This window comes from Mustela nigripes, chromosome 11 (genome assembly GCF_022355385.1).
Source record: "Mustela nigripes isolate SB6536 chromosome 11, MUSNIG.SB6536, whole genome shotgun sequence".
In the NCBI taxonomy this organism is placed as follows: Eukaryota; Metazoa; Chordata; class Mammalia; order Carnivora; family Mustelidae; genus Mustela; species Mustela nigripes.
In genome coordinates this window covers 37,716,212-37,725,812 of record NC_081567.1, presented here as the reverse complement: position 1 = coordinate 37,725,812, position 9,601 = coordinate 37,716,212, and the positions used below count along the sequence as shown (strand labels likewise).

General features: G+C 62.4%; 1 protein-coding gene across 1 annotated transcript; it reads right to left on the bottom strand.

The window, feature by feature from the left end:
- Nucleotides 1-718: 718 nt before the first annotated feature.
- On the bottom strand, nucleotides 719-9,285 carry HS3ST6 (heparan sulfate-glucosamine 3-sulfotransferase 6). The gene is made up of 2 exons (XM_059415684.1): nucleotides 8,774-9,285; nucleotides 719-3,795 (listed from the first exon to the last, which is right to left on the bottom strand). The coding sequence occupies exons 1-2, from the start codon at nucleotides 9,184-9,186 to the stop codon at nucleotides 3,180-3,182; spliced, it is 1,029 nt and encodes a 342-aa protein (XP_059271667.1). The 5' UTR covers nucleotides 9,187-9,285; the 3' UTR covers nucleotides 719-3,179.
- Nucleotides 9,286-9,601: the final 316 nt, after the last annotated feature.

Genomic DNA, 9,601 nt, shown 5'->3' with positions numbered 1-9,601 from the left:
GGCTCTCCTCCCACATCTGGGCCTGCCCTGCAGCCAGTCTTAGAAGCCTGGGAAGGGAGCAAGAAGGCCCTCCAGCCCTGGAGACAGGGACCCCCTCACAAGAGGACAGGAGTGAGCAGGTGATTGCAGCTGGGTTCCCGGCATCCTCCAGGGGAGGGAGGAAGCCAGGGCCCCCATGATGACGGGCTTGCAGGCAGCAAGCACTCCAGCAATGTGGGTATAAGGATAAGGAAGAGGGCAGGGCACGCCACTGGCACTTCCTGGGTCCCCTCTCCTCAGCTGGAATGAAGATTCATCTCAGGGACGTGCTGCTGGGCCTGCAGGGAGGGCAGACCCAAGGCCCGAAGCTCCCCAGCCCAGCTGGCACGGAGGCTGCTCAGGCCGGGGGCGGCTCGGGTGCCCAGTGCCCACATGCAGAAGGTACAGGGTGAAAAACTCTGTACTCACACCATATCAGATACACCTGCCTGTCCTGGCGGGCCCCCAGCCTCTACCCACCATGGCCCAAGGGCCTGGGGCCGGTGAGGACCCCCAGTCCCACCCCACCCCCATCCCAATGTGGCTGGCTTAGGAGAAGTGCAGGAGTCCTGGGCCTTTCTCCTCCACGGAGCAGAGCAGGAAGAAGGTAACTGAATCAGCACTTCTCGCCCCATCTGGAACATTCCAACATGGAAAACCCACTGAGCAGCTGGGGAAACAATTTAGGGACTTTAATTAAAGGCCGATGACTCTCCCACAGAGACCCACCCCCGCACGCAGCCGGGAGGACCCACCACATCTGCCCTCAGTGTGTTCCGAGCCCCAGCCGGGCACCTGGCTCTGGGCGTTGGCGGCCGGGTGCGTTTCCACGGGGAGGGGGATGACCGGAACGAGCCAGGCCACCCTCTGTCTTCCCTGTTCCCAGTCTGCCTTCTGGGCACCGAAGCCAGACAAAGGATTGAGTCCCATAGTTCTGCTTCCGAGAAGCTTCAGGAAGGGGAAAGTGGGTCAACCTAAGGGAGCTCGGGAAAGGTGTGGGTGTGGAGAGGAAGCGAGCCCAGGAGGAGAGCACAGCTGCCTCTTTCGAAGGCTGGCACCCTGTCTGTCTGCGCCTTCTGTGAGGAAAGGCATTCCAGCTGCAGGGAACAGCATGGGCCAAGGGGACCCGGGCCTTGGCAGGTGGAAGGAGCTGACAGGCAGAAGCTCGGGACGAGAGGAGCGTGCAGGCTGGGGGGCAGGGGCAGGCCTCCGGGAGCCTACAAGTCTGCGGTCAGGCATCTGGTCTTCATTCTGGAGGCCATGGGGGTGGGGGGAGAAGACTGGAGTGTTTTAAAATAATGGGATCTGGTTTACTCTGAGGACACCCCCTAAGTGCACGGAACTCAGCTGCCGTGCAAGCTAAGAAGCCCATCATAGGAGAACAAAAGAGGCATCCTAGAGCCGCCCTGGCATGAGTGTAGATGACTGACAAGGGTGTATCTGACGAGATCGGGCGCGTTCAGGGTGGTATGGCCGTAGACGACAAGGGTGTATCTGGAAAGGAGGGGAGACAGGCATGAACCAGGCTGGGAGCTTGGCTCCTGACTCCCCTCCTGCCCGTGCAGCCCGGGGCAGGCTACCAAGCGGTCACTAAGTGGGGCCACAGTCCTGGGAATGGGGCCGGAGCAACCAAGCCCAGTGCTTGCCCCCCAGCAGGGATTCCTTCCTCCTCATGGTCACTGCAACTTTGGCCAGCACCCCCCACGCACCCACATCAGAGGTCAGAGCTGGGGAGGAGGGCACAGGACCATCATGTCCACATCTGCCCACCATATTTCCAACAAGGTCTCTCGGGAGCAGCTCCCAGTGCTGTCCCTGGCCTGACCCTGGTTGTGGAGGCTAGAGACAGTGCTAGGCCCTCAGGACAGTCAGGCAGGAGTGTCCTCTGGGCCTAAAACCAGCAGAAACAAGGGCAGGGCTCCAGGCTGTTGAGGGCAGAGGCCCCCATCTCCCTTCCCAGGTCCTGTTGCGCCTTCTTCTCAGCTGACCCCAGCACCTCGTTCGCAGTCAGCCAGAAAGAAGGGCTCCTGCATCACTGGAAATCCTCCCTCATTTCAACTCTGGGGCCCAAGACACACAGCTGCTGCGAGTAGCCAGGGGATGGACAGGCCACATCAGGACCAAGGATTTGATATGGACCCCAGCCTGGGGTGCAGAGGAGGCAGTCTGGTCCCAAAACCTGGCCACGTCAGGTTTGGGCCTAAGCGTCCCTGGAGGGGCAGTCTGTGAACACCTGGCAAGCAGCACTATGGCTGGGGCCTCCACTCTCCAGGGGGCAGGGGCCGCCAGGGCACCAGAGGGCACCGCCCAGCCCAGTGGGGCCTAACTCAGGAGCTGAGCACGCACCTGGGCCCATCCCCCAGGGGAGAGAGCCTGTCACACACAGAACCAGGGCATCCAGGGCCTGAGGGCAGGGGTACGGGGTGGGACCCATTAAACGGTCACTTCCTGTAGAGCTCTGGGTCTGGAGGGTGGTAAGAGCCACATTGTTGTGGCCTTTTGTGGGCGTGGCCTGTTGTGGGCGGTACCAGACTGTCCCCACCGCTTGGACACTGTTAGAACCACACCCCCACTGCCCATCACACTCACTGGTGGGCAACTCCTCCAGATTTCCAGGAGGAAGCATGGAATGGGCACTAAGATGTGCAATCAGCTGAGGTCACAGGGGTAGTTGCTGGACAGATCCAACGTTTATCCGGCCCCAGGCCTCTGTGTCCTCATCCGGAACATGGGGACAACCTAGCTCAGCATCCCAGGGCTGACCAGAGAGCCCAAGGGCCACCCCCAGAACCATAGGTCTAAGCTGTGTGTCGCTGGGCAGGCCCTAAACCTCTCTGAGCCCCAGGGGCTCATCTGTTACATGCGGCCAAGCTCACTGCACACCTCAAGTCATGTGTGAGGCCTGGGTTTGGGACTACTCCTGGCAGGGGAACAGTGCCCTGCATGGAGAGCTGGTGTGATGACCACTTCCCTGCATGGGGACCCCTCCAACCCCCATCTTGCAGCCTTCAAGGCTTGTGTGGAAGAACACAGATCCAAACCATATTTCCTAAATAGTTTTCTCTACCCATCATCTGAACACAGGCAGCTCTGGCCGGGAGACGGTCATGAACTGTGGTTCCTGAGTGTCCCCGGGCAGGACACGGGCTGGCCTGTCCTGCTCAGTCCCAGCCGAAGTCCTGGCCAGTCATCTGGTAGAACTTGCGGTTGAAGGGCCGGTAGAAGTCCCGCAGCCGCTGGACCACCGCCAATGGCACCCGGGGGTGGGGCCGGCCCTTGGATTTGCCCAGGCAGCGCGGGCGGCCGCTCCCCTGAGCCTTCTTGAGGCAGGGGAAGCCCTTGGTGGCGTTGAAGTAAAAGTGCTTGTCCGTGACCACCCGTCTGAGGCCCAGGAAGTCCTGCACCCGGCCTAACTCTCCGGCCGGGTCGCTGACCAGGCGCTCGCCGCTGACGAACAGGAAGCGGGACAGTGGGAAGAAACGCAGCCAGTTGTCCAGGTGCTGCGCATACAGGCCAATGCGTACGGCACTCCAGGCCGTGTCCACCGGGCCCAGGCCGTGGCGGAAGGCCAGGGCCCGGAAGCTGGGCAGGCCTGGGGTCTTGGAGAGCGTCTGGGCATAGTCGGAGATGGCCCGAGTCACGGGGTTCCGCACCACCACAATCAGCTTCGTGTCTGGGGACATGCTGTGGATGCGGCCGGGAGCCTCCTGCGTTACGAAGTAGCTGGGGGTTTTCTCCATGGTGATCTGCCCGTCCAGGGTGCGCGGCATCAGGCTCCTGGGCGACAGGAGTGAGGAGAAGTAGGTGAGAGCGAATGCTGGCCCCCAGGAGACCCAGGACAAACCTCCCCTTCCTCCACAGACATGCCAAACCTCCAAGGCGGGCAAGCCTTCCCCAGCAAACCCACCCATCCTAGGTGCTTGAGTGGGCAGCCTGGGATATAGGCCATGGGGACACCCGGCCTGAGCACAGGCTCCCCTGTGCTCGGGCTGGGTGTCCCAAGCACAGCCCTGGGTGACTCTCTCTCCTCCTCAGCCCTGCTGGTTGCTAGCTAGCTCGGTCCCACACCTCTGCTGGGACCCTCCCCAAGCTGGACTGCAGCCACAACCAACACTGCTGGATCTCCCTCGAGGCCTACGGCCTGACCCTGTGCCCCACACAGCCCCACCTGCCTTGCTTACTGACAAGTGTCCCCAACAGAGGGCAGCGCCGCCCCCCCAGCCCCCCTCCCCCGGCACAGCCTCTCTGGCCTCTGATTACAGCCCTGCTAATTCTCACTGACCTAGACCAGATCAGAATGGATCAGAACGGGTCAGAATGGAGCCATCGCACACTGGAGAACAGTGAGCGAGGTGGCCTGAGGACTCGTCCCAAGTCCCCAGTCGCCTGGACCTCCCAGACCTGGCTTACACCCCAGAGGGCAAGGCTGCAGCATTTCTGGTTGGGGAGGGGAGCACCGACCCCATCCCAAGGTTCTGGGGGAGGTGATTGGTGACAGCCCACTGACCACCCCAAACCTGGGGCAGCCCATTCCGAAGGCTGGGCAGGTGGCGGGGCTGGGGGTGGGGTGGGGGGTAAGCAGGTGCACTGAGAAGTGTCCCAGGGCCACACCTGCAAACCAGGTAGTACAGGGTGAGGCAGGGCCGGGTGTGGCCTGGCCAGCTGGGCAAACAGCCTTGAGGGAGGGCCGGGAACTAGGTCAACAGAGGCAGAGGCTGTTGGAACCTGTGCTAGGGAGGGGAGGTCTCTGTGGGCTGGCCCCGCCTCCTGTCCTCTGAGGGAGCTGCCTCTACCTGGCCCACAGCTTGTGCCCCAGCCAGGGAGCTGACCCACAGGGTGGAGTTCAGGTTTCTGTCCAGCCTAGGGAACCCCTCTGCAGACACAAGACCCTGGGAGGCTGGACCTGAGTCTCCTCCTTCTGCTCAGACCCCCAAGAAAACTCAGGTCAGGCGGATGCCCAGACACACAGACCCACGAGTTGGGGTTGCTTAGCTTGGATGGTGCTGGTGGTGGGACAAGAATGTGTACATGGGAGTCCAGGCCCTGCCACTGGCTCCCTGACACCCTGCAGGTGCTCTGGGGAGTTAGGTGGGCTGCACAGTCTGCTAGCTATGGGAGCTCCCCCCACCCCAAAACAAGGCTCCAGGCAGAGCGGGTCTACAGAAGCGATGGGGACAGCTCTGCTTCCCCCATCTTCATGAACGACTGAGCTGGGACTCCCTCTATGCCACTCACTGCCCCATCTGATAGGCAGGCACACAGAGGCTCACGGAGGAAGCCGGAAGGAGAGGGCAGACATGAGCCTACAACCCTGGGCTGTAGCCGCTGCCCTGCAGTCCGCTCGGATTCTGCTCCCAGAGCCCCTGCACCTCTCGGCCTGCCTCCCGCCGCTGGGAGTCCAGTCGGGAGTAGTCCCCGGTCCTCCCCCTCCAAAAGGCGAAGTTCAGGTAGAGCTTGGCTGGTGACAACACCAAGGGCGGGCTGAAACCCAGGGCTTCCACAAGAGGGAAGGGAGGTCTCCCCACACTGAACCTCACTGCTGAGACCCACAAAGACATGGTGAGCCAGGCCACATCGGAAGTCACCATCCCTGGGGTGCCAAGTGGCCCATTCAGTTCAGCGACCCACTCTTGGTTTCGGCTCAAGTCTTGACCTTGGGATCGTGAGATCGAGCCCCGTGCTGGGCTCTGTGCTCAGCAGGGACTCTCCCTCCCTCTGCTTCTGCCCCTGCCACAGCCCAGATAAATAAATAAATCTTTTAAAAAGAAGAAGAGGAAGAAGAAGAAGTCACTGGCCTCCCTTCATCACCTGCCTCAGGGACGACAACGGCCTCAGTTGCTCAAGGGACAGCCCGTCCACCTTCGACACACTCTTCCCATCCCTTCTATCCCCCAGGCCCCAAGTGACCTCAGGGGTGCACCCTCTTTTCCTTCGCAGACTGGGCACTTCAGCTTCTGAATATCCCCCTCCCCTTCACTCCTGCCTGGGCGGAGGGAGGCTACCAGGAAGAGTCCAGGGGACATCACCACCCACTGAGGCATCTCTCCGAGGAAGTCAGAGGAGCAAACCGGTGGACGTGCCTCAGCTCCCACCGCGGGGAGGAGCAGGGGTGACGTTCCAGGCCTCCTCCTGCCACACACCAGCTTTGAGCTCTGAGATCTTTGGGTTCAATGACTCTCCGTAGGCCTAGTCTGGGGAATGGGGTAGGGTGGGGTGGGAATTTGGGGGAGGTGAGAGAGAGTAGGGAGGAAAAGAGGGAACGAGACACTGACCCCCACACGGCACACATGTGACAAGCTGCTCTATGGGCACCCCCCCACACCCCGCCCCAAGTTCATCTGGACTGCATTTTCTTGCGGCTTCAGTCCAGCCCTGGCCAACTCTCTCCTCCTCAGCCCTGCTGGCTGCTTGCTAGCTCTGTCCTACACCTCTGCTGGGCCCCATCCAGCCCAGCCTGGGACGAGCAGAAACCAGTCCTGGCTTCTGTGTGGAACTCTGCAGTGCTGGGGGGAGTGGGGACCTCAAGTCCCCAGTCCCATGAGTCTCTCTCCGGGTGAGCTGGGGGAGATAAGTCCCACAGAAGCCCATATCCCTCCCCCCACAGACTTAGATCCCAAATTCACTGCTCCTGCATTTGCTGCTTGGGCGCCCCAGAGCCAGGGGGTTCCCCCACCTGCCTCCCTCCACTGTGGGCACTGGCTGCTCCTCCTCTCCTCCCTGCCCCAACTCTCCAACCAGAACAGGGTTCTGCACTCTCCGGAATCCAACCCGGGGTCCCACTGCCAGACCATGGCCAGGGCGGGGCAACCTCTTTGCTTTAGGGGACACTGAGGCAGGGGTGGGCATTTTCGGAGGCTCACTGCACACTCACAGCTGGTGGAAAGGACAGACAGGTCCAGAGGCACACGGCAGCCGGGAGCACAGCAAGTGCACCTCCACACGTCAGCACACTCACCCCAGAAGCTCAGTGAGCCTGGCTCCCGCTAGCTCTGCTTTGGCTGGTGAATGGGGGGGTACTCGCCAGCCCTGGGAGACAGCTCTGGACTAATGGAGGCCCCTGGGACCTGAGCCTCTACACCCTCTGCATCCACCCTTCCCTCCAGAGGAGGTGGCTCAGAAAAAGAGAAAGGAGAAAGGCTCTTCTCTACCAGAGTTAGACATGCTCCTGGATCTCCCCCTCCCATCTCGGGCCCTCCAGGATCCCAAGAGCCTCTACCCAGAGCTGAAAATCAGGACCCCCTGCCTCTCAGGTGCCTCACCCTCCCCAGCACCGGAGCCTGTACCCAGAGAGGGGCCAGACAGGGCCCGCGGACCCCAGGCTCTCTGAGAAGCCTCTGGGACAAACCTGCAGCAGACCCTCATTAGCTCAGCTCGGCACCCAACCGCAGCTCCTGTAGTCAACGCTCATGGCGGCCAGGGTGGGCTCTGAAGTTCGCTCTAGGTGACAGAGTGTCCTCCACCCCTTTGCCCCTCCTTTTCTTCTTTCCCTCCTTCCTCCTCTTCCTCTCCCCCTGCGCAGCAGCCAGGGACTAGGAGGCTTTTGAATGCGGCCGCACTGTCAGAGTGGGGTGGCTGTCTCTCCCTGAGCATCCAGGATGCTGGGATCAGCCAGCTGGATCCAAGGACGGACTCGCTTCCCCATCACCACCCGACTTCCCTAGGACCCCAAACAGCAGCAACCCTTCAGAGCTCAGGATCCAGGATCCCTGCTCACACTGAGGCCCCCCACAAACCCATGAGTGATTTTAAGGCAAAAGGCAAAGATAACAAGTAGGAGTGGCTTTCAACTCCGGGACTGGCTGGGGAGTGGGTTGGGTAGGGGGAGAATCTGGGAAGAGCCCACTGGTGTACTAGGGAGTCAAGAGTCTGGATCCTGCCACCCCGCACTCCCCGTTAATTCACCGGGTGACCTTGGCTGGGTCCTCTCTGCCCCATAGCTCGGCGAGGATGAGGTGAGAGCTACCGGGAGTGGGGTGACTCATTCTCCATCTGGAAGCCCTCATTTCCCCGCAGGAAGGGACGGGCACCATGGCCGGCTTGCACACAGTTGAAGGAGAGAGAAGGCAGGGCCTCACACTGCTTCAGCCGGGACTGGGTGCTCCCCCACTTTTGCTAAGTGGGGTTTGGGGCCATCCAAACAGGCGCAGGACAACTACAGAGCCCTTGACATGAGGCTGGGGTCCTAATTCCCTCCTCTTCCCCCTTTCTAAAGAAAACCCAGAATTTATCCAGACCCCCAGAACCACGGAGAAGTCCTCTTCCCAGAACTGAGGCTCTGGGGGAGAGGGCAGACACTTTCTAGGAGGCTACAGGAGAAATTCTTGGGGTAACAGTCCAGAAGTCAGACATGCTTTCCCAGAGCAATCCAACGGGGGAGGGCAGATGAGCATGAAGCGTTCCCAACGCTGCTGAAGCCCCGCTAGCTTCAAACTCCTCCTCCGGGATTGAAATTCCCCCCTCCAGTGTTGCTGAGAACCCTCATTAACCCCGAACCAGGGTTTTCCCTGAACTTTTCAAAGTTTCTGGAAACCCCCAGGCCAGTGACCGCTCCTCCTTTCTGTGAAACCCAATGCAGGGGGACCGCGTCCCCGAGGTCAAGTATCAGCCCCCCACCAGGCTGGCCTCAGCCCGGATCCCTGGATACCTCACCCCACCGTGTCTCCATTGAGACCCCAGGGGGCCATCATGCTGTTGTTCCACGGCACTCGCCAGGGCGCGCACCGAAGCCTACGGGGCGCACAGGCCGGGCGCTCACCGGTACCAGGCGAGGCCGCGCTCGTAGCACCTGTCGAAGAAGTGGGGCTCAGAGCCGAGCGCGCGGACGTCGGGGTGCAGCCGCAGGAACTCCAGCAGGGCGCGCGTGCCGCCCTTCTTCACGCCCACGATGAGCGCCTGCGGGAAGCGCCGGCGTCCGAGGCCGCTGGCCACCGGCAGGCCTGGCGCCCCGGGGTTGCCGACGGCGCGGAGCGGCTCAGCGCGCGCGGGGGCCGGCACGGGGGCGCGGGTGGCCGGCGGGCAGCGGCCCGGGAGGGTGCAGAGGCAGTAGGCGCCGAGCACCAGCGCGGCGAGCAGCGGCGGCGCACGCGGCACCCGCAGACCGGCCCCCTGCCCGGCCCCCGTGCCCTGGCCGCCTCCGACCCCGCCGCCCACGCCGCCGCTACCTGCCATGGGGTTGTGCCGCGCCCAGGCCCTGGAACCCGGCGTGTAGGAGGAAGCGCATCCCGGCCAGTACTGCGCTCAGCCAGCCCGCGCCTAGCTTCTGCTTTGCGCCCCGCCACCCGGCCGCAGAGAGAGGGCGGGGGCGGGGCCTAGAGGCCCCGCCCAGCCCCATGGCCCCACCCCCTGGACCACTGCTCTACCGGGGACTCGCCGGCGCGGGTGGAGGCACAGGCGCAATTTGGAGCCTCAGAGGTTACGCAGTCGCGCCCTCTCGGAGACCCTGGGCTCCAGGCCGCTCGGCTCCAGGATCATCACCGTTACGCGCCTGGATGCTGCGGCGACGGGTCAGGTCTCAGAGCCGTGACAGGACTGACGTGCCTTAGAAGACGGATCTCGGCCCCTCCCGGACCAGTGCGGAGTAGCA

Bases quoted from the DNA above. Each gene is read 5' to 3' on its own strand.
- HS3ST6 (XM_059415684.1), bottom strand. From the start codon at position 9,186: ATGGCAGGTAGCGGCGGCGTGGGCGGCGGGGTCGGAGGCGGCCAGGGC. The intron at 3,796-8,773 runs GTGAGCGCCCGG...CCTGTCGCCCAG, and splicing joins CGCGGCCTCGCCTGGTACCG to GAGCCTGATGCCGCGCACCC.